The 25,933-nt window shown below is 37.6% G+C and overlaps 6 protein-coding genes across 15 annotated transcripts; 5 read left to right on the plus strand and 1 right to left on the minus strand.

The window, feature by feature from the left end:
- Nucleotides 1-809: 809 nt before the first annotated feature.
- On the minus strand, nt 810-2,852 carry LOC105268687 (quinone oxidoreductase-like protein 2). Its single transcript, XM_011308454.1, has 6 exons — nt 2,461-2,852; nt 2,139-2,372; nt 1,674-2,047; nt 1,385-1,597; nt 1,191-1,320; nt 810-887 (listed from the first exon to the last, which is right to left on the minus strand). Exons 1-6 carry the CDS (start codon nt 2,713-2,715, stop codon nt 843-845), a joined length of 1,251 nt encoding a protein of 416 aa, XP_011306756.1. The 5' UTR covers nt 2,716-2,852; the 3' UTR covers nt 810-842.
- An 87-nt stretch (nt 2,853-2,939) lies between these two features.
- LOC105268686 (protein SMG8) lies at nt 2,940-6,020 on the plus strand. The gene is made up of 3 exons (XM_011308453.1): nt 2,940-4,845; nt 4,949-5,471; nt 5,556-6,020. The coding sequence occupies exons 1-3, from the start codon at nt 2,964-2,966 to the stop codon at nt 5,857-5,859; spliced, it is 2,709 nt and encodes a 902-aa protein (XP_011306755.1). The 5' UTR covers nt 2,940-2,963; the 3' UTR covers nt 5,860-6,020.
- Nucleotides 6,021-6,223: 203 nt separating this feature from the next.
- Lkb1 (Lkb1 kinase) lies at nt 6,224-9,136 on the plus strand. 2 transcript variants are annotated; one of them, XR_892357.1, is made up of 7 exons: nt 6,224-6,826; nt 6,888-7,008; nt 7,086-7,271; nt 7,343-7,479; nt 7,558-7,901; nt 8,305-8,444; nt 8,658-8,745. XR_892357.1 is itself a non-coding variant. In XM_011308451.1 (6 exons), exons 1-6 carry the CDS (start codon nt 6,489-6,491, stop codon nt 8,804-8,806), a joined length of 1,275 nt encoding a protein of 424 aa, XP_011306753.1. In that variant the 5' UTR covers nt 6,225-6,488; the 3' UTR covers nt 8,807-9,136. The 2 variants fall into 2 exon arrangements, 1 of the variants encoding a protein (XP_011306753.1); XM_011308451.1 differs by lacking the exon at nt 8,305-8,444 and having other exon boundaries at nt 6,225-6,826; nt 8,658-9,136.
- Nucleotides 9,137-10,544: 1,408 nt separating this feature from the next.
- LOC105268684 (excitatory amino acid transporter 3) lies at nt 10,545-12,757 on the plus strand. The gene is made up of 7 exons (XM_011308450.1): nt 10,545-11,083; nt 11,178-11,220; nt 11,288-11,523; nt 11,589-11,822; nt 11,979-12,170; nt 12,241-12,375; nt 12,480-12,757. The coding sequence occupies exons 1-7, from the start codon at nt 10,683-10,685 to the stop codon at nt 12,625-12,627; spliced, it is 1,389 nt and encodes a 462-aa protein (XP_011306752.1). The 5' UTR covers nt 10,545-10,682; the 3' UTR covers nt 12,628-12,757.
- A 242-nt stretch (nt 12,758-12,999) lies between these two features.
- On the plus strand, nt 13,000-14,751 carry LOC105268683 (uncharacterized). Its single transcript, XM_011308449.1, has 3 exons — nt 13,000-13,305; nt 13,693-13,997; nt 14,106-14,751. Exons 2-3 carry the CDS (start codon nt 13,704-13,706, stop codon nt 14,376-14,378), a joined length of 567 nt encoding a protein of 188 aa, XP_011306751.1. The 5' UTR covers nt 13,000-13,305; nt 13,693-13,703; the 3' UTR covers nt 14,379-14,751.
- A 1,676-nt stretch (nt 14,752-16,427) lies between these two features.
- On the plus strand, nt 16,428-25,039 carry LOC105268681 (sex-lethal homolog). 9 transcript variants are annotated; one of them, XM_011308445.1, is made up of 6 exons: nt 16,428-16,797; nt 17,886-18,178; nt 18,405-18,580; nt 18,660-18,773; nt 19,560-19,720; nt 24,077-25,039. In XM_011308445.1, exons 2-6 carry the CDS (start codon nt 18,017-18,019, stop codon nt 24,295-24,297), a joined length of 834 nt encoding a protein of 277 aa, XP_011306747.1. In that variant the 5' UTR covers nt 16,428-16,797; nt 17,886-18,016; the 3' UTR covers nt 24,298-25,039. The 9 variants fall into 9 exon arrangements, 8 of the variants coding, with proteins under 8 accessions (XP_011306747.1, XP_011306746.1, XP_011306750.1 ...); XM_011308444.1 differs by having other exon boundaries at nt 16,428-16,771; XM_011308448.1 differs by having other exon boundaries at nt 16,428-16,771; nt 17,898-18,178.
- The last annotated feature ends 894 nt before the right edge of the window (nt 25,040-25,933 follow it).

The raw sequence follows: 25,933 nt of genomic DNA on the forward strand, positions 1-25,933 counted from the left end.
TTTTTATGGGAAATTTAATTATTTAAAAAAAACACTCTTTTCTTTTTTCAACGGAGGCCCGTAGTTTTCGAGATAAATCGATAATTGAGGAAAATAAATTCCTACGGCTAATGACAGCCATAAAAATTCCGTTTGATATGGATTTAAAAAATTGATTGAATCGATTCTCACGAGTACTGAAACCACTGTAAACGAACACCCTGGAAAAGTAAAGTGAGGTGGTCGGCCTTGGCGACACTCACTGATACACATTTCAACGTTGTATACGAAATTAGTTGTCTTTTTTCGAAATATCGAGCGTCAATTTTCGATTGCGTCCCACTCCATTCTTCAAATTAGCAAAATTTATGTGACGATGATTTCTGACGTCAATGCGATAGGAAGAAGCATGAATTTCTTCTTAATTTTTCATGTATTCATCTCACAGGTTGTAATTCTACGTTCAAAGGCGCCGAAAATATAAAAATACGAAGAAATAAATCGAGACTCGAGCGTGCGATATCTATGGAATTGCTTTCACTCCGTTACTTCATCATCGGTCTTTCTCAAAATACCCGTAATCACTAGTTCGGTATAAGGAACAAGGACTTTGTTATAATTTTTTCCCCTCCCCTCTCTTTGGCATTCCATCGACAATCGGCCCTCCGCTTGCAACTGAAGCGTTTCCAGGGAGTTCTTTCTAAATATTTTAAATTTCAGGGAAATGGAGAGAACATAAAAATTGACCTCTGATCGGTATTCAGTCTACGCTTTCCGCATTGGAAAAATATAAGGACAGAACACAGGGGAAAATTAGATTTCAATACTCCTTTCATCAAATCGAAAATTATCTTTATTGAAAATTATTTTTCATTCATCGAGCTGGGTTTCTTGAGATTAATAATCACCTGTAAAAAACATCAAATCAGACAATATTTTTTTTTTCAACAAAAATTAATTAGCGAAGTGGTAAATTAAGTGGCAAGTACGATTCTCTGAATTATCGATTTAAGTAAGAAACTATAGATTTATCGTCGAAACACGGGACGACTTTCTTGTAGCTGCTTCAATTTCCCACAAAAAAGGTTTTCTGATATTTTTTTCTAAACTCAATGATTTCACAGAATAGTTGATACTTAATAAAAGTGTAAAATCCGACATTATTGCCTGGGTAATAATTTTCATAATAGAGATTTCGGGGATTCACAGACCTTTCCAAAACACTTCAAATTAGAAATACAGCCGACAGCTTCATTAACATTGTAAAGCCCAGTGATGAAAGAGTAGGACGGTTTTATCAGCCCCTCGTCATAATACTGCAACACATCTTGCCCTGCTTCCCTGGGATAACAAAATCATCATAACTTCTTCAAAAATTTCTTCACTCACCGATATTCAAATCTACCTGTAAGCTTCAAAATTCTCTGTTTTAAATTGATTCAAATTAATAGCACTAGGAATGACTGAGCCTTTCTTCTCGTCGTGACTTTCCTCTTCCTTTGGAACGAACCCAGCGATAATTAACCGCCCCTCTCTGGATAAATGTTGGACGAGAACGGAAAAATTATCATCACGTAGAATATTCGACGAGAAATTGTCACCATAAACTTTAGTAAAGCTGGTAACAAATTAAATTAAATGAGTGGAATAAGAAAGGAGAATTATAAAACAATAAATCAATAACTATTGCTCACCAATCCAACGTTAGCTTCAATTTCTGTCCCTCAGACCCTTCAAAAACCCCTTTGATGCCCCTTTCAGCAGCAAACTCTTCGATTTTCTTGACCAATTTCTTGTCATTGAAGGCCAGAGAGGCAAAGGCTCCCTTTTCTCGAACATGTGCTGCTTTTTCCTCTGACACACTGACACCGATTACCTGAGCTCTGAAAACATTGGCTGCAATATCCACAGCAGCCAGTGCAACTCCTCCAAGGCCGACATTAGCTAAAACCATTTCATTTTCCTCCAAATTCGCTTGTTTCTCCAAACCAATGAGAGCTGTCATGTAATTCTCCAGGATGCACACTGAATCCAGAAGTTTCGCAGTCGACTGCACCTTCCAGATATCCTGCAAAGTCCAGTAAAAAAACACAAAACAAAAAATAAAACAATTGGAATTCATTTATTATTCCATTTAAAATTTACTCTTGTGTAATTACTGTAACTTCTGCTGTACATTGCTCTGCCAGACCTCCAGATCGAATTTTATTCAAGGCAACCACTTTATCTCCAACTTTAAAACCCTTTGCTTTCGCTTCTTCTCCAATTTGCAATAATTTTCCAGCTACTTCGTACCCCAGAATTTTGGGCAACGAAGAATTGGATGTGTATTCATTTCTCATTTGTAAGACGTCTGGCCCATTTAATGCGCAGTAATGCACATCAATTATCACCTAACAATGGTAAAAGTAAAATACGAATGTAAATTTGTATTATTACGAAGAAAATTCATTGTTTAGAGTAAATAAATAATACGTCTACCTCATTCTCATTTTTAATTCGTGGATACTTGACATTTTCAATAGCTAGGGGTTTAGAGAACTCATTCAAAACTGCTGCCTGCATTTTCCCCGCCTCAGGTTCAGGCACTTTTATTGTTGCTACCGGTTCATCTGTTGATTTTTGTCTTATTGCGAAATTATTATGAAATTTATCAATCCTGGTGAGAGTTACACTCGTTGCTTGTTTCAGAACAGGCCGACTCTTCGTTAAAATGGAAAATATCTTTGTTGACATATTTATAAGTGAAATATTAATTATCGCATGGAATTCATACACGTCCACTTGTGCATACGGGTTCTAACGAGTTAAAAATTAAATAACAATTCGACGATAGGTTATTCTACTGGGTGAGTTTGCATTACCAGTCACAACAGACAGGATCCTAAGATAAATACCCGAAAACCATAACCTATTTTCGTGGGCAGTTGTCAACAATTCTGCTGCGAGTGAATAACGTAACAGAGTAAATAACTAGCAATCTGATGAGACCGAAGAAGTTCATATTGCCATGCAGCTCCGAAAATTTCACAAGTACAGACGAAAAAGTGGTGATAGTATCGATAATAGGAAAATCCCAATATCGTGCAAAATGCAGTAAAACAGAGATGATTGGGACAAACCTGTTGATTGATTTACTGGATCATCCCTCAGTGAATGCTGATTCATTCAGTGAAATCGAGGGATATTACGATCATCAGGAGAGAATAATTTACCTGCACCTGCGAGGACTCTTCGACGGAGATACTCTGGTCAACGAATACGACAATTTCATGAAGAAACTGGATTGCAAGGACTTCCTCAGTGCCTGGGCCTACATGCGTGAAACATATGCCAAATCTCTACTAGTTTTATTCCACATTTCTCACATTATAGTTCTCCATCATCCAACGCACACATTCGATTACAGTTACGTTCACTTATTCCGAGCCCTGGACGTGATAAGACAAAAAACAATAGGTCAAATATCAACATTATTGACGTCGATCGCAGGAATTCCAAAAATTTGGTGCACCAATGGTCGTCCCTGCTCCCCGAGAGTTCTGTTTTATTTCGAGACGTGTCCAGAGGCAATCGAGAACATAAAAAAGCTGGAGCACTCTTTGGAGGATCAAATCTACCACGTCCTCAGAAAGCACAGAATTGTCACCAACATCAGTGCCAATTCCTTGTTCGCCATTCCAGCGAACCAGGAATTTGTCTACGTGAATAAAGGGCGCTCGGAGTCGAGTGATATGATTGGTTATATGATTACAAAATTGATGGAAAGCTGCAAAGTTGGCCCTGGAAATACTAACAAATCTCTTCTGAATAACAATAATTTGGAGTGCATGACACTGGATTCATCAAGCAGTGAAACTAGACCTAGATCTTTTTCATTTTTTCTTCAGCAACACATCAAACTAGCATTTTCCAAAGGCTTTGATGATAACGTCGGTCGACATTCAACACCAGCGCACTTTGAAATCCCCTCGGTATCCGGATTTTTTCACGTGGCCAATGGTATTTACGATTTTTTCGTTAAATCCAATGATAAGGAAGTGGATGGAAATCTTCATGGATTGTTGGACACGGATGTTAAATTCAGTAAAAGCAGATGTAACAAGGTTTTGCCTAGGGCTCTGCAAACTTATCAGGATAATTCACCCCAGCATTATGGAAGGGCTTATCACGAGAATAAACTAACGCATGCAATGGCTGTTTTTGAAATGCACGCACGTGGTCCCTTGTTCGACGAATTCGCTGAGAAACTCCACAGCGAATGTGATAAGCACTGGAAAACTGGAAGGCAAATGTGTGAGGTCCTGTCGTTGACTGGAAATCCTTGTACTAATCCCCTGCACTCTGGGGGGAGTGAAGGCGCTGGTGGTGGTGAACACTCTGATGAAAGAGTCAAAGAAGACAACGAATTACCACTCATGGAACATTGCAGTGGTGTCAGATACATTTGTGCCTGTAATTGTGGACGATCACAAGGACCGAGGGATGATCCCTTCAATGTTAGGCATGCAAATCACGATTGGTTTCAAATAATGGCCAAACAATGTGGCTGTGCTCAGCTAGAAACCGTGCAATTTCCTGTTTTCCAACCCAGTACACATAATTACAGAGCCGCCCAACTTTTCCCCGGCACAAGAAGAAAAGATTCATTCGGTCGTGTTGATTTATCAACTCCACAAGGACAAACACAGGCATGCAGTTTAGCTGATGGCACTCTTCATGGATATGGCAGTGCCGGACAGTCACAATTGACCAATGATCCCAATGGAGATGAACATCAGAGAATGAATAAGACGAGTTTAACACCAAGTGATGGAGATAAAGTTGTCATTCAGGTTTCTGATGACAATGCGGATAATCTAAAGGGTAAGTAGTCGTTATTCAAAATATTGTAAATGTCTAAATAAATAATAATATCCAATGAGTTTGAATAATAACTCTTGGATTCGAATTGCCTGTTAATTTTCAGAAAAATCGTTAGTACGGCAGCCGTCAACAACGGAATATTTGCCAGGCATGTTGCACACAGAGTCTCCAACTGGACTTTTGCCCCAATTCTCCAGTTGGTCCCTAGTTTGTCTTGGGCCCAGCAGTCTCTACTCCCACAACCTGGGACTCCAACATCAAACAGGTGTTTTGCAAAATTCCGCCTTTCTCTTACCCTGGGATGTGACAGTTCGACTTGAGCATCAAAAAGATCGAGGGGCATTTTGGCCAATAGTTGGAGATCACTCAGCCCACGGATTCAGCTCTCGTGGTAAGAGTTTTCAAAATTCAAACGCCTTGAAGTGCAGAAAATCCAAAGGTGGAAAGGAGTTTGTTGTCAAGATATTCGTTGGGGTTGAGTACGAGTGCCCAAGGGGGCATCGATTTATGGCAGCAGCGCCAGATAAAGTCTTGAAAGCAACTGGCAATGGAATCGTCAAAGATAGTGGAAATAAAGTCACTTCCAGCACTGCTGATATGCCTCTTTATTTCCCATGTCCTTGCAGGTAATTTGATTATTTACACATCTGATTATTACTGCATTGTAACTCACTACCTGGTTTTAATTATTTGACGATCGATTCTTCTAGGCAAACAAAACCTCTGATTGCTCAATTAATGCGAATCCACGTTGTCACACCAAAGGCACCTGTTCATGTGACATTAAATCCAAGAGTTCAACCGGGCCCACCACCAGCTCCTATTTTTATAACTGGCTGTGAAGAAGAACCCATCAGACTGTCCCAGAGTGCTTACTGGGTCTTGAGACTACCTTACGTTTACATGGGAGAAAAAGGCCCATATTTACCTCCAAAAGAACCTGTACCTATTTCACATGGTCGATTACTTGCTGGCATGTATGGTATCAGTGAAGTTGTGCCTGAAAAAAAATGAATCTACATTTATTTATCTGAGTCAGCATTTTTTTTCATTTTTGTATTCCACACCAACTTCTCAAGTATTTGTTCATTAATTATCAGAAAAAAATTTCACACTATTCTCCCCTATTTATACGCGCACTGTAACGATGGATTACTGTATATAATATATTAAGAATCCATGAGCAATCAAACTGTTTTCCATCATTTTCTCAATATCATTCTAATCAATTTTTTTTCTCCCTATCACCAGTTTTTTTATTCCGATGTGAATTTCTATGAATATCCAGAAAAAAAAGAAGAAATAAATGTGAAACTTTGGTTTTAAAAGAATAAGCGTAAAAATTGACTGAACTCTCGACTTATGGGTTTCATAATTTTTCGAATATTTCATTTCAATATCCGTTATCATCTCCTGGTGATTTCCGTCGCTCTCACCCATTGCAGTTGTGATAACACCTTAACGAAAGAGACAAAAAGAGAATAAATGAAAGAAGAGGCCACAGCCCTGCCTCCTAGTGCGATAAATTCAAGAATGGTGGTGCCGGTTACGTTTTTTAGGTTAAATAAATCATCAATAAATTTATATTTTTTATTTATCCATGAATCCAGAGGGTAATTTGGTGGTAAATCTATACGTCAAAGATGGACAATAGAATAGCAATTTATGATCCAGACGACGATGACATTGATAATGACCTATTCGGTGATGTTGAGCCTGTAACATGGTCGAATGATGATCCTGATCTCGACGATATAAACACGTTCTTTCATCGAGTTGATTCCGATCAAATTATTTACGAGGAGAAGAAGAAGAGGTGTAAATTAATTGGCAAGTATGTAATGGGAGATTTGTTGGGGGAGGGAAGTTATGGCAAAGTCAAGGAGATGCTCGACTCTGAAACTCTCTTCAGACGTGCTGTCAAGATATTGAAGAAGAAAAAACTCAGGAGAATACCCAATGGCGAGGAAAACGTCAAGAGGTATGTTTTCCCCCTCGGCATTATCAATTCATCCTTAAAAATGAATAAACAATCGTTTCAGGGAGATTAAAATGTTGAAAAGATTGAAACACCGAAATGTCATAGAGCTGGTCGACGTTTTGTACAATTCAGAGAAAGAGAAGATGTATTTAATCATGGAGTTCTGCATCGGTGGACTGCAGGTAATCCATCCATCTCAAGCAAGCAATAATTCAATTTTAGAAAATTATACGTGACTGGGAATTTTGTTGATTTGAAGGACATGCTGGAGAGTGTCCCAAGCAAGAGGTTCCCCATCTGGCAGGCCCACAGCTATTTTACACAACTGGTTGATGGACTGGAGTATCTCCATGGCCAGGGGATCATCCACAAGGACATCAAGCCAGGAAATTTATTATTAACACCTGGGGGAACTCTGAAGATCAGCGATTTCGGAGTGGCAGAGGTGAGAAGAAATTCTGAGGAACAGCCCGGATATTTCAGGAATCAGGGAAATTTAATTTAATGAATTTTCAGGCTTTAGATTCATTCGCTATTGATGATACTTGCACTATGGGCCAGGGATCACCGGCGTTTCAGCCTCCGGAGATAGCAAATGGTTGTGAGACATTTGCTGGATTCAAAGTGGATATTTGGAGTAGTGGAGTCACTCTGTGAGTTGCTGAGAGAATTTTTCCATTGATTTTTATTTTAATATTTCATTTAATCCTGTTATATTCACTCTCCCACAGGTACAATATAACGACTGGATTATATCCATTCGAGGGAGATAACATTTACAGACTATACGAGAATATTGGCAAGGGGGAGTACACGATACCAGAGGGAGTCGAAGGTGAACTAGCTTCTCTACTCGTGGGAATGCTGCAGAAGGAGCCAGAAAAGAGATTCACAATACAAGAGATCAGGCACCACCCCTGGACAATTTGTCGTTTTGAGAGAACCAACGAGGAAGTCGCTGTGCCACCCCCAAAGGGCAGCACCTGCCACAGAATGACGGTTTTACCTTATCTCATGGAATATTATTACGGAGAAGATCAAGATCCTACTTATTATACAGAGAGACAACTGAATGGTGAGTTAAAGAAATTCTTGACCAACTAGATTCCTGGAATAAAGAGATATGTCACAACATTTCAATTTTTCTCATGCATAAACTCGCTTTCGATCATGAATCAATTATAACTCTTTATTCCACGATTCAAGAATTTATTTATCTGTCTAATGCAGTTGGGGATGAAAATTAAAATTTAAGACATCTCAGCTCATTTCGATTTATTTTATTCGCGTAATTCTGTCATTTGTGTGAAGTAACCTCCACCGCTTTAACGTTTAATCGGTGAGTTGCAATGTTCATTAGTTTTTTGAAGTAATCATCATCAATTTATGGCACCTACGCATCATGCATTAACCAAGAGAGCTCATCAAGTAAACCCTCTGAACCATTTTATTATTCAATTTAATGAATTGCTTTTCAGATGAGAAACGGAAATCTCAACGCACTTTATCCAATCGTCTACTCGTATTTCTTTCAAAACCATGCATCATACTGTAACAATAACGTCTGCACTATTCACGTGCATATTTTTATTTGGACTACGGACTTGTGAACACCTGGGTACATTCTTTGGTTTATGATTTTTAGTTTAGCTATTTGAGTTTTTAATACTAAACCGCTGTCTCGTAGAACCTTTTCAGGAGTTTTGACTAATTATTGACTTTATTCTGTAGATGAAGCCACTAGTGAGAATGTTTTCAATTATTTTGGTACTTATTACAATGATTTAAAAGGTGGGAAATATTGAAAGTGGGATTTTCTTCGAATTTCCAGAGGAAAGGAGACTTCTAGAGTTGGACCGAGCCAATAGCGATCAAAAGAGCAATTCCAGCAAAACAAATCCACACAATCCGAAAAGACGTTGGCGTAAGCCAATCTCCTGCATTAGTGTTAAAAAATTCACATCCTGCAAACCCTCGTGATTCAACGTGTTTTATTTATCATAAAAAAATGCAAAATCTATGATTGATGGAGAATACCGAGAATGACTTGAGTTAAGAAAAGTGCTGAATACAAAACAGGCATGAAGTGGTAAGAGCAAACGCAGAATCCACATCCTTTCGTTTGCTCCCAGCCTTTAACGAAGGTATTGAGCATAAATTTTTGTGATATTAATGTTAATTAGTTCGGGTAAGTGAAGTCGAGAGAACCATCAATGGAATAATCATTCTGTGCCATAAGAACTAAAATGTACTTTCCTAATCTGCCAAACAATTTCAAAGAAAATTTTCGTAATATATTTTTTAATCGATTAAAAAGTTTTTTAAATTATCGTATCCAGCACTTTTCTATTTATTTTTTTAACACGAGAAAAATAAAAGAATGCAGATATTTTATTTTCTCCTCGAGTTATTGAATTGTTGAGACGTTATGAGAATTCTATTGAATGTTTCCACGTGAATTTAGGGGGAAGATGATGGAAGAGGGGCGCAAATACCTGAAGAATAGTCTTCTGTGTAAGAGTATATATGTGAATGAGTGAGAGCAGTGATTACATTCGGATTTCACGAGTAAACATGACGTAATGAGAGAAATAAAGAGAGCAAAAGGGGGTGAGATTTACCCTGATGGATAGTGTGATGACAACCGGATAAATTAATGAATAAACACACAAAGTATTTCTTAGGCCTTCAAAGTACCTTACTTTGCACACAAATGCCGTGCATTATTGTATTAAAATTATGTACATATCTCAGTTGTTCCCTTGAATTATTGTCAAGGCTGAGCATTTTATTGATAATCGCCTACTTATTTATTGAACAAGTTTATCTTCATTTCATCGATGATGCAGAGGTGCATATGCTATTTGTAAAATCGACGGGGGCGGTGAACAGCCAAAAAGAACTTATTAAAACATGTACATAAATGTTTCTTACGTTTAACGAGAACACACGGAGAAATGGAATGACGAGTCTTTAGAGAATTTAAAATGTGCCATGAGCTTGCCTTTAGCCAGTTTTGTTTAGCACCTGACGTTAAACAGATGGAAAACCAGAAGGAGATACTAATAGGAATTCTTTTGTAATTTCATTCCAACTATCACAACTTCATCAAGGAATTTACATAATGAAGAGAAAACAAAACACATTGTCAGTGTTCAAATACGACAAAATTGTGTTCACGTTATCATCTAATGTTTATAGTCAACGAAACATTCTTCGTACTACCGATGTGCCGGCCTGGAGGACTCGGAAAATTAATCCTGTGTTTTTTTAGTAAAAATAAATTGAGGGATCAGAGACAGCTGATTTGTAAATAGAACGAGCCTGTTGGCATTAAAGTACAAATTAAGAGAAAACCTCGACTCCAGCGTGGGCCTGCATGAATATCGAGTCTCGGTAATAACGATTTTTAAGTAATTGTGTTAAATAATTGTTTGTTGATGTTTGATGTCGCTTGAGACTCGACGAATGGTGATGATGCGACGGTGATTGACATTCTTTAATTATTGGAAGAGCAATTTAACGAATGCATATTTACTCGTGTGAGGAATAATGTATTATTCGAATCCTTCGGCTTTCATATTCAAAATCATTTCATGAATCATAATCAATAAAAATTGTATTCAAAAGAATTTTTGTGATTTACTCAGGTAATTTTCTCCTAGCCCCGTGATTTACTCTTTAATGATAAGAATAGAGATAACAGACGGTAGCAAACGCAGATATTCCTCTGATGTTTCAGTGAAACTAAAAGTCTTGCTTTCGTTATCAGAAGATCATCAACTCAATTACTTAATTGAATTGTTTAATGAACATTTAATTGAAACGTCTGGACATTTTGATTTCAATAAAAATCATGAAAGTGTCAGAGAAACATTCGACAATTTTCACGCTAATCGGAGTCATTTGTGGATTCATTATTGGAATAATTCTCAAGTCTTTCACCAGTCAGCCCTGGGCAGATCGCAATATCATGTACTTCCAGTTCCCGGGGGAATTGTTCCTGCGAAGTGTCAATTGTCTCATTATACCGCTGATTGTCTCCAGCATTGTCAGTGCCACTTGTCGTGTCAGTGATTCTGGAAGTATTGGAATCAAGGCCGCGATGTATTACTTCACTACCACAACGCTAGGAATTACTCTGTCTGTGCTACTTGCTGTTACTATTCAACCCGGCAGGTTCCACAAAATCCAAAACGAAGGTTTTCAGTTTTCCCAGGAATTCGTCACCACTGATACTTTTTTAGATCTTATAAGGTGAATAGATCATCAATATCTCAAAATTCATCATTCTACATTACCATTATTGATCATTTTTTAATTAGATAAACCCAGGTACTGCTTTTTTCAGAAACCTCGTGACGGATAATTTAGTGAAGTCCTGCATGTACCAAGTAAAGTTTGGAATTTTCCTTATTTAAAACATTTTAAGATTTAAACTGAAAAGAATATATTTTTCAGTATCAAACAGTCCTGATAAATCGAGAGAATGTGACTGATGATTCCCAGGAAGGCGACATTTACTCTTGGGTAATTTCGCATAAGGATAACCCGGGGACAAACGTCCTAGGACTCGTCGGCTTTAGTTTACTACTGGGGGTTGCTATTGGTAGGACAAAAGACCAGGGAAAACCCCTCTTAGATTTTTTCCGCACTCTCTCAGACGTCAGCATGATGGTGATGGACTCCATAATAATGTAAAGAGCGTCCACGATCTTGTGGGTAAATAATTTATAATACAATTAACTGAATTCCTCGTCAGGGTGGTTCCGATAGGTGTTCTATTCCTGATACCAGCGAAAATTCTGCAGACGGAGGACATCGGGGGGATGATGTCCAGATTGGGAGTCTACATTGCTACAGTATTCCTAGGTCTTCTAATCCATGGACTGATCGTTCTCCCTACAGTTTATTTCATCTGCACGAGGAAGTCTCCTTTTACAATTCTCTCGAAAATCGGACCCGCAATTATCACAGCTATAGGAACATCGTCCAGGTGAAAATGAATTAATCGGAAGAAATCAGTTGAAAAAAAAAACGGAAGTTGGCAGATTTATTTTTTCGCTAAACTTCATCAAGATATTTTCTACAAGGCTTATGGGAATAATTATGCCTTTGATGATTGATCAATTTTGTTATTAATGACTTTCAGTACAGCGACAGTTCCGGTTACTCTAAAATGCTTGGACGGTCTCAACATAAATCGAAAAGTCTCGCGTTTTATGGTCCCAATTGGAGCGACAATCAATATGGATGGAATCGCATTGTATGAGACAATCGGTGCACTGTTCATCATTCAATTAAGAGGACTAGAATTCTCTCTGCCCGGAGTTATTGCGATAGCGTTAGTATCCCCCTAATTTCCTCTGAATATGAGATCACCCCTTCAGAATAAACTAGAACGATTTCTTCAGGATAACATGCACTGTCTCCTGCATCGGAGCTGCTGGACTCCCAAATGGTGGATACGTCATGTTAATTGTTGTCCTGCAATCAATAGGAATCCCCGCAGAGGATGTGACGCTAATAATAACAATTGACTGTTTTGTGTAAGTAAAACCGAATGAGAATATAAAGGAAAAACCTACGAAAAAGCTTATCAACAAGAACCTGGCGAACCTAGCGAATTCTTTTGATGAATTTTTCTGTTCAGTGATAGAATTCGAACAACTGTGAACATTATAGCAGACGCTCTAGGATCGTCCTTGGTCTCTCATTTTACCGAACCTGAAGAAGTCGATTCAGAACATGAAGCTGAGGAGTTTCTCCGAGATTTTCCCCTAGAAAACTCAAAATTATGATGAAGTAAATACTAATTAACAAAGATATTATTCCATATTAATTGCCATTCGATGGATTTAATATCAACGAAAAGGAAAAATGCCTCCGTTTGTAAAAAATCAAAGAGGAATACATGAAAAGATGAATGAATAAAATAATACTAGTACGAATGATTTATTCACTCATCAATTAGTAATAAATTATTTTTCCAACGTTTGCTAACATTTCATGAATGTTCATGTGTTCTGCTCCGTTCAAATCGTTAAAAAAATTCAGCGCGTGTTCGCAGTGACATCTAGAAATGTTCTCCTGCCATCTGCCTGAAAAATTCAGTAACAGACTGATTTGACAGATCGATAAGCCCGCGCCAAGGCGTCTGTGGGGACCAGAGAGAGACAACTGCTGCATCTGCTCACATCTGCCTGTACTCTGCACCAGGGGATGAACACCCGTCAACCAAAAGACTGAGACAGTATTTACGGCTTGCCATATTTTTAAAATAAGTTTTCGGGTAATCTAAGACTGAGTTGAAAAATTTATTCGAGGAATTTATTAGACATTATTCTTGGTGGGGAGGAATTTGTTGCTTTTTTGGTGGAGGAGATTCGGTCTGATTGCCGTTACGACTTACCACGCGTCTGTGAATTTGACGGTCAAGTGTAACGGTCAGTTGTGACGTTTAGACGCGATTTTTTAAGGTAATTTGGGTTATTATGTTGTTGAAAAAACATATTTTGGGGTACCGAGTGCATACATTGTGAACTGCAGGAGTTTGTTGATTATTTATTTATCTTTCATCAATTTTTCATTAATTTTTTGGAGTGAATATTTGATAATAATTGTACAGTTTTTATCAAATTTTTAAAACACCAGAAACTAATACTTTATGATTATCACGATTTTATGAACTTTGACAAATTTTGTTGTTATCAATTTTTGAGATATGAGATGGATTTTTATTTTGAGAGATAATTTTTATTTATTTAAATCAATTATTGAATTAAGGGATGATTTAAATGCCGAGGAATTATTTTAATGGAGTGGAAAAATTCTGAATTTTCTGGGGGGTTTTTTTTTTATTTTAGAGTATTGAACAATGCGTCCAGATTCGAGGAGTGTTTCTTTTACTTTTCACCGTGAGGTCCTTGCGGACCGTTCGCCCCAGGTGTCACAGAGCCGTCGAAACCTCCGCCAGAGGCTTCAGGACAAATTCGATAAAGAGAAACCCGACCCAAAGGATAAATCCAACGGTAAATCAGAAGCCAGAGGATGGAACAATTTGAGCCTTGGGAATGTATCCGCGGATTCAAGGCGAGCCTTCAGAACGGGTGCGGAAAAACTCTCGAAGACTATTTCGTCAGTTAGAACGACCATTGGAACAATTTCCCAGGTAATTAATAGTGAATGCACAGTGCGTAATAATAAACCCAAATTTTTGTAAGAACCTTTTTTGTAACTCTAATTCCGCTCTATAAATGAAATCTAATAATTTTCCCAGAAATTTCGAAGTTCAACAAGAAGAAGACAAATCCTGGACGAGCAGCAGTCGCCGATGAATGGAGGAAGTTCTGCAACTCCTCAGACTCGTTCTCGGTGCCTTCTGGGTCGCACCCCGACGAAACTCTACTCTCCCTTCGGCATAGAATCACCGAGACACGCCTGGGGAAAGGAAAATGACACCCCACCAGGGCCAGCCAAATCCTCAGGGCCAAGAGAGCCCCTGCGACCCTTTCGGTTCATCAAATCACGAGGTTTCTCCTCCCTCAGATAAACCCAGGGACCCAACGAACAAACGATAATAATTAGTTGGCTAGATAATTACTATTAAGAAATTTCTGATGTCGGTGACTTCATCCCGTGAAATCTATCATCTATTATTTATACGCTAGCTTGTAAGCATTCCTACGAGTGCGCGCTGGATATCGAAAAGAGATCAAAGCTTTTACCTTTGATACACTAAAAGGTAGCTATTCCCTGTTGAATCCCCAGTTTTCTCAACAATTCATAGCAGACTGTGGAGACCAATGATATTATGACACTTATACTTTTTTATGCTTTTTATATTGTTCTCTGACGGGAGAAATAAAATATCATCGTAAAACGCTCGGTATTCATTTACTTAATCATATAAATAAAAATTCATTGCTGAGGAATTAAGTTGTTCAGGATTTTATCAATTTTTCGATTCTCATCAAATGTTTGAACGGATTTCACCTATAAATATTGAACGCATCAATTCTCGGGCGAAAGAACTATTATTCCATACCTATCGCTTATGAAACGGAATTTTCAGGCTTGAGGGGCTCTATTAAGCAATTCCGAGAACCACCGACTCCCCTCCCTCTGGAGAAAAGGTAATAAAAATGAGAAAATTGACAGAATCCCCTTATCTCGTCGTTCCACTTGACCGCAATGATCTCCTTTGTCGCAAAAACCCAGAAATGCGCATAATCCGGTCTGGCGCAGTCGTGTTAGCCCTGGGAGACTATGCGGCAATGCGACCCCAAAAATCTAACCGTCGATATAGAGCGAAAGGGAGAAAAATCGAAAATTAGAGGGGGAATTCATGCAATGCAATAGTTACTGGATGAATCGCGCAATGCGGCAGCAAGTGTTACAGTCATGTGCGCCTCGGCGCCAATTTGCGAGGATATGAGACCAATCAGAGAACATTGTGACATTTAAATCTCGAGTGGTAATTAGAAAAATTAGAACGACAATTTAGCAATAAGTGATAGGTAATGAGAAAACTTTTATTCAACTTTCGCATTTCATGATGAAAGGAAATCAAAGTCTCGTCGTTCTTTTCTTCATAAAATTATTCAACTATCTATAGATATATAATTGATTTTCAGTGTTGAAGCTCTAATTAGCGTCATTAATTTGTTAATTGAGAAATTGTCTCGGGAATGATGGAATAAACGAGTTGCCGTGCTCTCGAGATAATTTCACGATTGGACTACCACAGGGGCTTTTTGTTTAAAACAAATTTTCAATGGGTTAATGTTATTACTTCCGTTATTTGCGCTCGTTCAATTAACCGTGCACTTGAACGGGCAGATATAGTTGGAGAAATGGTGGAAAATCAACTCGCGAATAATAATGAAGTGTCTGGTGACGCACCCGGAGAGTGTGGGTGGTCAACTCAACGATCCTAATTCACAGTTGTGCATAAGTCTGCCAAGAAAGCGGATATCTGTGCCACGTGTTTTAATTTCAGTACAAACAGCCTCAAATTGTGCTTTTACCTCTGCCTTTTCGAGCTGAGGTATTCGCTCGATTGCACGGGTAACAACGGAAAGAATATTGTAAATCCGAAAACATTTGGTAGTGCCAATTCAGGGTGGAAATTCAAGTGAATTACCTTATCACCATTAATAAAAGTTGAGGGAAACTATATCCTGGAATTTTCCACTCCTATAATTTTTTATTTTCGTCCCCTGAAAACTCAATATTATTTTCCACCCTGAAATCACCACATAAACATTCCAAGTTATTGAAATAGCAAATACATGTACCAGATTCTGATTCAAATTCCTTGAGTTCTCAATAACTAAATAATAATAATTAATAGCAACTAATTAACTAATAATAATTGATGGAATAAATGAAATGTTAGGGCCTGAAGCCCTTACTGAGGGGTGATTCTCCCCGGATTAGTCATTCCCTCTCTGGTCTATTTTCTCCACCCCGAAGGGCGAGCGGGAAGCAAAAAAATCCCTCAGAAAAACGCAAAAAAATCCTCCCCACTGGGTCGAGGCGCAACCGGGGGGTTGGAAAAGGGAGGGAGGCGTGGTGGGCGTCATGAGGGTGCACCAGCGAGGCAGGTCAGGGCTGGGGCTCAGTTGGTTGACGGACGTTGTCGCGTCGCGATTTCGCGAAAATTTTCCAACGAATACAAAAAAAAAGCGAGTTAAAAAAAAACGCACAAAACGCAGATTTTGCGCAGGCGCAGCAATGCCAAGTCTCGCTTCCCTCTGACGTGCCGGAGACAATCGTCGATATATTTTTCCCCATGGAATACCCTTGAGCCGCTGTTCCCCGCCGTTTTTCCGAGGAAAATTATCCAGCGTCGAGCACAACCGAGGGGGAAAAAAAAAAGAAAACAATAGTGGTAATGATGTGCTTACATAATCTGCGAGTGAATTGACGTCTCCAACGTGCGTGAGTGAATTCACATTTATTCCATGGTAATTGATAAAATACGGGGGCAAGGAAACAAAAATGGATAAATTGTTTTTTAACGGAGATAGAGGGCTTGATTAATTTTCACGAAATATCTGTCTCTTTCTATTCACTAGGCTCTTGTGTACCCCCACCACTCTCTGACAGCTTGGTCGATTCACTAGTTTGCCTGGATACACCCGCGTTTTCCCGGGCCCTCAGCGCCGTCTAATACTCCTCTCTGGTGTAAATAAAATCTCTCAATTCATCACTTGAATTATAACAACAAAGTGTAAACACTCCATTGACTCTCATCCCACCTTGTTTACCCAATTGTCCTTGAGTGCTGTTGAAATTCCTCCGGTTATCGGCATTACCCAAGTATTACCATCATTTTATTGGACTCGATGTGCCCTCTCAATTCCCGGTAATACGAATCGATCGACTGCTCGGGTATAAACACAAGAGTCGTGGTGTTGTGATCGAGTACTTGAAATTGTGAATTTTTATCCTAGAGAAGCTACATCGTCCTTTGCTTGTGTTGGTAATTGATTTTATTTCGTTCATTTGTTTGTCATGAATTCACTCGTTTTTTGTTCTTTGCACTCAGCAATTCAGTCGGCGTCCGGCTGTATCGTCCCATAACCTCAAAGTCTCATTTACACAGCGGTTAAATTTCACGATTTTATCCTTGTTTCAATTACGTATCAGGTGTTGCTTTAGTTTAACGTACTTGCGACAGGAATAATTTTCATTTTGTATCCTTACTTGCCTTTGTTTGTTTGTTTCTGACACGCAGGTTTCTGGCGTCAATAAAAAAAAAGTTAATAGACAAGTCGAGATAATGCAATTTTATTTTTATATTTATTTCAACTGCTTTTGAGAAAGATAATTGAATCAAAATTCGTTGCAACATTGTTGAGAAAATCGTAAGTTTGAGAGGAACATGGCACAGCGTGCAAAGAGAAAAAAAAATTGTCCCCGTAGTAATGAATTTGTTTATATTTTTTTTATTTGCCGACCCTTCTGAACACGCTGGTTAAACGACGCGATCATCGGGACATTTATTAAAATGTTAAATACGAATACGGAAATATTGTGAATGAATTGGAAGTTGTTGGAGCAGCACTGATTTATCAAGGACGAGTTGAATGATTGCTGGGGATAGTGACAACGTTCGTACAGAAGTGGATATTACTGTCTTGGAAGAGTAAAACTTGAGGGGATTAGTTAAGGACTGGGAAAATGTCGGAGCAACACAATGATCAGCAGTCGAGTGGGAGAGATGATGCACGTACCAATCTCATTATCAATTATTTACCACAGAGCATGACTGAAAAAGAATTGTACAGTATGTTTGTCACTATTGGACCAGTTGAATCGTGTCGAGTTATGAAGGACTACAAAGTGAGTGAACCCCATTTCCCATTCATTTTATACCACTTAACAGCAATTTAATTATTTAATCAAAGGGATAGAAATTAATCCATTCAGCGGAATTGGCAAATCATTTACTCTGTCTCATTAAGTTTTTTCAAAAATTCACTGGTGATGGTTGAGTGGAGTTCTTGATTAGTCTATTGTCTTGAATAATTGACATCTGTCAAACTATTAATCCTCATGGTCTCCTCAGACTGGTTACAGTTATGGATTTGGGTTCGTCAATTACGCAAAAGCGGAGGATGCTCTGACAGCAATAACCACGCTTAATGGTCTGCAGGTTCAGAACAAACGATTAAAAGTGTCATTCGCAAGGCCATCGGGCGAAGAGATTAAAGAAACAAATCTATACGTGACTAATCTTCCTCGGTAATTACATTAAAACGAGCCAACTATTCTCCGCGAATAGCTGAGTCTGCAGAATAATCATTGTTTTTCTCGTCTTTAGAAACATAACGGAGGGCCAGATCGAGGATATCTTCAGCAAATTCGGGCAGATTGTGCAGAAGAACATTCTTAAAGACAAGCTGACTGGGCTCCCCAGGGGCGTCGCCTTTGTCAGGTGATAATTACACTTTAATTCGTGCAGTATGACTCGATGAAAACGAGGCCGTGATTTTCCCTCGGAAACTGACAGAAAAATCCCGGTTTTACGAGCAATTCCTTCATATTTTTTGTCATTTGGCACCGATCCAAGAGCAAAAGAAAATTTAAATCATTCGGAATAGACCGTGATAAGCCAGTTTTATGGGCAATTGTTTATTTATTATAATTATTTATTTACGGCATTGATATTTAATGTGGCAATTTATTGAGGGACATTTGGCTAGTTTAGAACTGGCGAATACGAAAATACGAGTCAAATAGGTTTTTGTATTGCTCATTTGCACATCGTTCAAAATGTTATATCGTTGGAACTAATTCAACCAGAGGTTTGAGTGGTGCATTTGTTGGGAGAAGGTGGAAATCAAGTAGAATTAACAAACAGCTGGCTCAGGGCTCTATACAAGAGAAATCAAATTCAAGTCTTGTGCAATTTCCAACATGCTACGGTGAGAAGGCAGTTATATATTTATTTCACCAAACTACTTGCCAGATTATTTCTGATCTCCTCTACCTGGCCTCAAAGTATACACAACTCCTTGCACAATTTCATTTTACGCCTGTACTATAAGTGACCCACTTTTTCACGAGTCCAAAATCACAGGTTGAAAACGTGCAAAAGTACCACCAAAAATTTGTAAATAGAATCGATGATCTATTAATGGATTTGAAGATGATGGAATTGTTTTGGGAATTTGTTGATTTGTTGGGAGATTTCGGATGAATTTAGTGGGTAATTTTGCAGATATGACAAACGTGAGGAGGCGCAGGAGGCGATAAATCATCTGCATGGGACGATACCTGAGGGAGGCTCTGAGCCACTCAGTGTCAAAATTGCCGAGGAACATGGAAAACAAAAGGCTGCTTACTACGCTGGCTGGCAGGCTGGCTACAATCAGAGTCGCGGTGAGTGTTTTCAATGAATTTCACTCATGTATCATTCTGACATTCCTCAAATTGTCATCTTAAAACAAATATTCATTTGTTGAAGATGCAATCGTCACATGAAATCACACGTTTAGAATCTTGAAAACAGCTCGTTCGATTGGAACTTATGATTTTTTTTTTCGGGACGTCAGGACGTGGTTTTCACACTTTACTGTTTTACTTTGTTCATTCATCATTCCAGTTGTGACATGGTGATAATAATGGATTATCTCTCGTGGAGAGGAATGAGATAAATGTTGTAATCGATACGAGTAATTTTGAAAAGTGTAGGGATTATCTTTCAAAATATTTTCAAAATAACTGATCTGTCTTCACCAGGAGTTGACTAATTCTGTTCCACCATCTCACAAAAATTTTTATTTTTACATGCACGCCTCGTTAAGCATTCGGGCACTTCCCTAATGAACTTAAAACTATTTCGCCAGATAAGAAGTTGTCGGCACCACGTCGGTTCGTGCACAAGCCGCTATAAAAAAAATCGTTAAAACAAAAAAAAAATGCCAACGATTTTTTGAGAAATAATCGGTGTTAACGGTTTTCACTCGGCTACAGCAACAATCCGGGACTAAGTATTCATCTTACTTTTACTCCTTCAATTTATTTACCTTCCTTTTACACATTATATTTATTTACGTTAATCGCGGGCCACAAAAGATAGTAAATAACAATTTATATTGCCCGCAATCTTGAAGTATCTTAAGAGCAGAGAGATAATTATATCACATGTGAAGATATTTTATTTATTGAGAGAGACAAACAATCAACGAGGCGTTACGATGAAATGGTTGATCAATGTGATTTTTTTGTGTTCGTGTTTTTTCTTTTATATGGAAAAAAGTATAAAGTATGGAAAAGTAATGGGAACCAATCGACTCTCATCAGCGCACGATGACAGCATTATCGAATGGACAATGGAGAATCGTCCCTCTCCCCCTTCTGTTTCACACGATGACAGCAATTAAATTAATTTTCCTTTAGAAATTAACAGAAAAATATCTGTTTCATTAACGGTTTTTTTTCATTGTCACTGGTAGTTTCTGTCGTTTGGAACTGGGCCAAGAACAAAAGAGATTTAAATTTATTTGAGATGAAAAATATGTGACAGAACGTTTATTCGTCGACATTCATAATCCGCGTTTATGAAGAATTGTTTATTTATTATTACAATTGATTGGTATGTGATAAAGAAATTTATAGAGAGAGAAGTACGTTCGTTTGATCTACGACTAGCAAGTAAACGTTTTTTGTATTAATTTTTTGTACATCGTTAGAAATATTGTTTCGTCAAATACAGAATAATTTTTTTTTTCTTTTTCGTGTATAATTATGAGAGATGAATTCTTGAGGTACTTGTCAAAAACCCAATCATTTTGATCCCGAATTTCTGTCCTGGTGTTGTTTTTCTGTCATCCCAGTGGAATTTTTAGACAATTGCTCAGAACAGAGGAAAGGCCTTCTACTCGCTTCATTTTCATGTTTAGAACATCAAATCATTATTGTGAGGTACATTAATCAGTGATAATGGTTATTGGGGAGTTAGTTAAGGAAAATATTTGTCAATAGAGAAAAAAAACGCATAGAATATGTGCTTGTGTGTAGTGAAGAGGCTGATAGTTTAAAACGTGCATAAGAAATGAATTTTCATTATATGAAGTTGGCATTGCATTCTACATCAACTCGAGGCTTTTCTCATCACGTGCATGAGTGTTTTTCAATTCAAAATTTCATCGTGAGGATTAAACTGCAGAGTTAAATCTGGAGCGAAGTGAAATAAAAAACCTGGGACGTCGGTTTTTCGTGGCTTGTGATGGTGGGATTATCTCGGTCGCGAGTTGTTTGGGGAAAAGTCGAGATATTTTTTTCTTGGGGAAATTTTTAACAACCTACGACGGAAATATCCCTGACCTTTCTCCTGGAACCACTTGCTCTGGGGATAATCACAGAGATGCAGATGTCGAAGATGACGAGTAACGGGTTATCACTTTGCTACTGATATTGTGGGATTGGATAATCACCAGTATATTTTAATCTTCTATTTCTAATTTCATTGCTTACCATTTGGCCAAGGAGATTGTCCGTACGCAACGAGGAAAAAATATCAGCAATATCAGAATTACAGTAATTGAAATGATTAATTTTTTTCAATTGGCTTTCCAATGAAATTCAGAGGAAAATTAGTTTTCGATGTTATTGAATCAACGCATATGTTCAATGACATAATATGCCAAGTCGAGAATAGAACAGTTTACTCTTGGAATTTGCCTGGAGTATCTCTTGGGCACATTTTACGCTAAAGTTTAGTTTGAATTTATTTTTTTGCCTCTCAATGATAATATGAGAGGCAACTCTTAAAACGTTAGCATTACGTTATGACCATGAGGAGTTAGTAACGCGATATGATAAATTGTGGCAAGATGATTGATGTGAGAGCAAGGAAAAATGAAGAAGTGATGGATTTGGAACAGGGTAAGCAAATTGAAATTACGAATTGAGTAATTAATCAAATGAACATATTGTAACACCTAGAGAGCCGCAATCAAACGATGAAAATAACCTTTCCACGTCATTTAATTGTTCATCATAATTAGATTAAACGCCAATTTTGTCCGTCTGACATTTTTATCTTGATAACGTAGACGTAAGAATTTTAGAAGATTTTCGTCTTTTGACAGAGTTTAGACCTTACGAACGAGTGAAAATGATAAAGAGCAAAGGGCTTGCGATAATATCGATGGAATATTGAAACATATACAAAGGAATAACGAATAACCTGATGTTTCTGTTCATCTTTAGATGGGCTTTTAATAAATGTATACACATGAATACCGATAACCGAATGAACCGAAGGCTCAAACAGTTGCAATGAAGCTTACGTACCAATTAATACCAACAATTAGGTAACTAATCTCAATCTTATTCGAAGCGTTGAAATGAATAGACAAAAAAAAATGCCACTCCATTGAATTCACTAAAGAATTTCTTGTCATTGACTTCTCTTTGTTGTACATATGATTAGCTTACTTGGAGTTTAGACCATTTAAAAACAATGAAACGATGAAAAATTAGTAAAATGTAAGGTTCGAAGGAAACGGATGTGGCGAAGCCTCAAAGGCAGGGGATCGTTCCAAAAATGGAATACAAGTTATTCTGGAACGAACACAGAAGTCTTGTAGTGCTAACGATGGCTGTGATAAAGAGATAAGGAAATATTGGGATTTTATGATATCAGATTTATTGATATTGCTTGAACAATGAGAAACAACTGGTGTATCCGCAAGTTTTCTCAGTGGCACGTTTAATATTAGGATAAATAAAAATGCTTTAAAGTTCTTGTCGACTAATCAATCACTCAATTTCAATACATATTGTATATATTTACCTCTTCAATGAGAAATATAAATTCCATGGTGAACCTATACTAGTCGTCGTTGTGAATTGTTATATTAATTAATGTTTTTGGTGATGAGGTGGAAAACATTGTTTGTACATTTATATTTAATTGTTGCATTGTTGAATCCAAATTTATTGATTGTGAAATTTTGTGCTGGCGATTTCTATCGTGACAATCATTTCACAATAACAGGTGTTTCATTAACTATATTCGCTTCATTTACTCGGTATTCCAACGAATAATGGCAATATAAATTGATTATTTACGTTCAGTTAATTAACGTGGAAAATCGCCAGGACAGACGGCGTTCAATTACTTTAAAACTCAGATTAAAAAAAAGTTCTTGTATCTCAAAATGTTATGGAAAATCGCTACGTGAATATATATCGCGTGACACGTGCTCTCGTGTAACGTTTCAATTACAAACTCTTAACTCCGATAGAATAAAGTGAGTGCTGGGATAGTTGTCACTTCGCAACAGATGAAAAAAAAAACATGGAAAATATGATAAAAATTGGAAAATACTGTTGTTACCTATTCGTCATTATTTCCCATCATGAACAATCCCTCCATTATTCACTTCACTAGACAATCTACGAGTTTATATCGAGGTAAAGTTCTGGACAGGAGGTAATGTGGCTCGATACGAATCTTACAAAAAAGTATTATATATTCCAGTTATAAAGAGTCAATACAGAGATATTATTTCATTGGAGAAAGTCTAAAAGTTATTTTGAATTTTAAGTTCCGCTCGCTCTTTTAGTTTTTCTTTGTTCAATTCAATGTTCAAGATTCAAGTGGTTTGTTGCAATTGGTTTATTATTATTTCGCTTGATACCGCTCTTAGATTATTATGAATAAACAAACAATTTACTGTTACTCCTGGGGGTTTTTGATGATTGTAATGAGGCATTGGCTTGCAGGTCCTGGTACCCGTGGTCGTGGCAGCTCAGTAGCATCAGCCACTGGTGCTAGTGCTACCAATCGTACACCTGGATTTGCTAGGGGTGGTCATCACACTGGCAATTATATTGGGAATGGGGCTGGTGGTGGGCCTGGTGCTATGAGAATGGAAAAAATACATCCGCATCGCTTCAATCCCATTGGCATGGGAGGTGGCTATGTGCAATCACACTTCTGGTGACCGATAAATGTGCAATCGATTGTTCATGGATCACTGTGAATAGCTACTATGAAAAACGCTATCGATGAGGTAGACTGCGGCTTCTCTCCTGCCAGTAGAGAAGAAAAAAAAAACTTGTGGGCAAGACTCAATGCGTTGGATATCTTACCTTGTTCTTTCAGTTGGTTATATGTTTCGTTTTTTTTTATTGGGAAAACTCCGTCCGAGGAAATTTTTTGTGGGGAAATTATTGACTGCTATGAGCGAATGATCAATTCGGTGAGTGCGTCGAACACTTTTTGTTTTTTCTTTTTTTTTTGTTTCTTGATGGCAATTCGAGTGATTGATTACGTCGTGGACAATTATGAAAATTAATATTGATGATTTTAGTAGTGATTTGTCACTATGCCAGAGGTTAATGACCATTTGGAGAGTGAGTTTTTGATTTTAGAAGAGAGAATGTGGATTGGGGAAATGGTCGGAGGGCGAATTCTTCATTTGTTGTACAATTCATTTTATACATTATCATATTTGGTTGCTACTTGGGTGATGGCACCGAGTGCACTGAGTCATTTATTTTTGCGTTCTCGTTTTTTTAGATAAATGGATGGTGTTTTAAGTGAATGAACAGTTTTTTTTTTCTTCATTGGATCTCGATGTTTGGGGAGATTGATTTTGATGATGAGGGGCGATAAATTTTGTTAGCTCATCAATTATCAGCAATGTGTATATTATTTATTAAAGTGAATATAAATAGAACGGATTTGGTTGTTTTTTTGTTTTATTTTTTAAATTTATTATGGCACTTTGGATCGAATTGAATTGTGTTATCGTTTCTTCGGCTCATTACAGTTGGCTATTACTCACGAGTTTGAATTACGGGAATCGTGGAATTTTCGGTGTCGATGGGTTACGGGTATTTATAAATAACAGTCGGTTATTTTTGGATCGGAATTCTCGGTGCATGAGTTGAGAATAGTTTTGGAAAATTAGGAGCTTGTTCTATTTGAATAATCAGAACAAGTCGTTCGCTTAAAGGTTTCCGACGTTTCCGTAAAGTGACAGATGTCCAAGTCCATCTCACGGTTTGGATAATGATGAAATTTTAATCTTCTCTAACTAAAAGCTGCAGGAATTGAAATAATTTAGTTTTCACTTTTCATGCACAAACGGACACCTGCAATGCTATAATATTTGAATCATCTTTTTTCTTTATAATAAAAGCCAAACCCTCAAACGTTATCATGAACACCAAAAGTATTTATTGACGCGATATAATAAATTACAGGACGACAATTTATGTGAGATAAAAAAAAGTTAAAAGTAACGAGATAAAAATGAAAAGAGTAATTAATAAAATAAATAGGTGAAAATGGACTCTCCACGTCGGTGAAGTAATTGCATTAATCTATCATTTTTATTGCAATAATCGAAACAACTGATTCTAGAAATATGATTTATTCATTGAAACTGCATAATCTTATTTTAATCCACAGTGAAATAACAAATTACAATCACACAACACATAGACGCATGCCAATTCCGAGGAAATATATTATAAAGATCTATCAGATATATTGGGAGTTGATGGAAGGACCGACCACATTGTTGCCCTTCAAAAGGCAGCTAGCGTTTCAAATAAATCAGCAAAGTGCCC

The sequence above is a fragment of the Fopius arisanus genome, unplaced genomic scaffold (assembly GCF_000806365.1).
Source record: "Fopius arisanus strain USDA-PBARC FA_bdor unplaced genomic scaffold, ASM80636v1 scaffold00060, whole genome shotgun sequence".
Lineage (NCBI taxonomy): Eukaryota > Metazoa > Arthropoda > Insecta > Hymenoptera > Braconidae > Fopius > Fopius arisanus.

What these genes read in the sequence shown, in the direction of transcription:
- LOC105268687 (XM_011308454.1), bottom strand. Translation starts at nt 2,715, where the DNA reads ATGTCAACAAAGATATTTTCCATTTTAACGAAGAGTCGGCCTGTTCTG. An exon ending in GAATTAAAAATGAGAATGAG is followed by an intron (nt 2,373 to 2,460) that starts GTAGACGTATTA and finishes TACCATTGTTAG; the next exon opens with GTGATAATTGATGTGCATTA. An exon ending in AATGTACAGCAGAAGTTACA is followed by an intron (nt 2,048 to 2,138) that starts GTAATTACACAA and finishes TGGACTTTGCAG; the next exon opens with GATATCTGGAAGGTGCAGTC.
- LOC105268686 (XM_011308453.1), top strand. Translation starts at nt 2,964, where the DNA reads ATGAGACCGAAGAAGTTCATATTGCCATGCAGCTCCGAAAATTTCACA. An exon ending in CAATGCGGATAATCTAAAGG is followed by an intron (nt 4,846 to 4,948) that starts GTAAGTAGTCGT and finishes GTTAATTTTCAG; the next exon opens with AAAAATCGTTAGTACGGCAG. An exon ending in TATTTCCCATGTCCTTGCAG is followed by an intron (nt 5,472 to 5,555) that starts GTAATTTGATTA and finishes CGATTCTTCTAG; the next exon opens with GCAAACAAAACCTCTGATTG.
- Lkb1 (XM_011308451.1), top strand. Translation starts at nt 6,489, where the DNA reads ATGGACAATAGAATAGCAATTTATGATCCAGACGACGATGACATTGAT. An exon ending in GCGATTTCGGAGTGGCAGAG is followed by an intron (nt 7,272 to 7,342) that starts GTGAGAAGAAAT and finishes ATGAATTTTCAG; the next exon opens with GCTTTAGATTCATTCGCTAT. An exon ending in TACAGAGAGACAACTGAATG is followed by an intron (nt 7,902 to 8,657) that starts GTGAGTTAAAGA and finishes TCGAATTTCCAG; the next exon opens with AGGAAAGGAGACTTCTAGAG.
- LOC105268684 (XM_011308450.1), top strand. Translation starts at nt 10,683, where the DNA reads ATGAAAGTGTCAGAGAAACATTCGACAATTTTCACGCTAATCGGAGTC. An exon ending in GCTATAGGAACATCGTCCAG is followed by an intron (nt 11,823 to 11,978) that starts GTGAAAATGAAT and finishes AATGACTTTCAG; the next exon opens with TACAGCGACAGTTCCGGTTA. An exon ending in ATAACAATTGACTGTTTTGT is followed by an intron (nt 12,376 to 12,479) that starts GTAAGTAAAACC and finishes TTTTCTGTTCAG; the next exon opens with TGATAGAATTCGAACAACTG.
- LOC105268683 (XM_011308449.1), top strand. Translation starts at nt 13,704, where the DNA reads ATGCGTCCAGATTCGAGGAGTGTTTCTTTTACTTTTCACCGTGAGGTC. An exon ending in CCATTGGAACAATTTCCCAG is followed by an intron (nt 13,998 to 14,105) that starts GTAATTAATAGT and finishes TAATTTTCCCAG; the next exon opens with AAATTTCGAAGTTCAACAAG.
- LOC105268681 (XM_011308445.1), top strand. Translation starts at nt 18,017, where the DNA reads ATGTCGGAGCAACACAATGATCAGCAGTCGAGTGGGAGAGATGATGCA. An exon ending in GAGTTATGAAGGACTACAAA is followed by an intron (nt 18,179 to 18,404) that starts GTGAGTGAACCC and finishes TGGTCTCCTCAG; the next exon opens with ACTGGTTACAGTTATGGATT. An exon ending in TGGCTACAATCAGAGTCGCG is followed by an intron (nt 19,721 to 24,076) that starts GTGAGTGTTTTC and finishes ATTGGCTTGCAG; the next exon opens with GTCCTGGTACCCGTGGTCGT.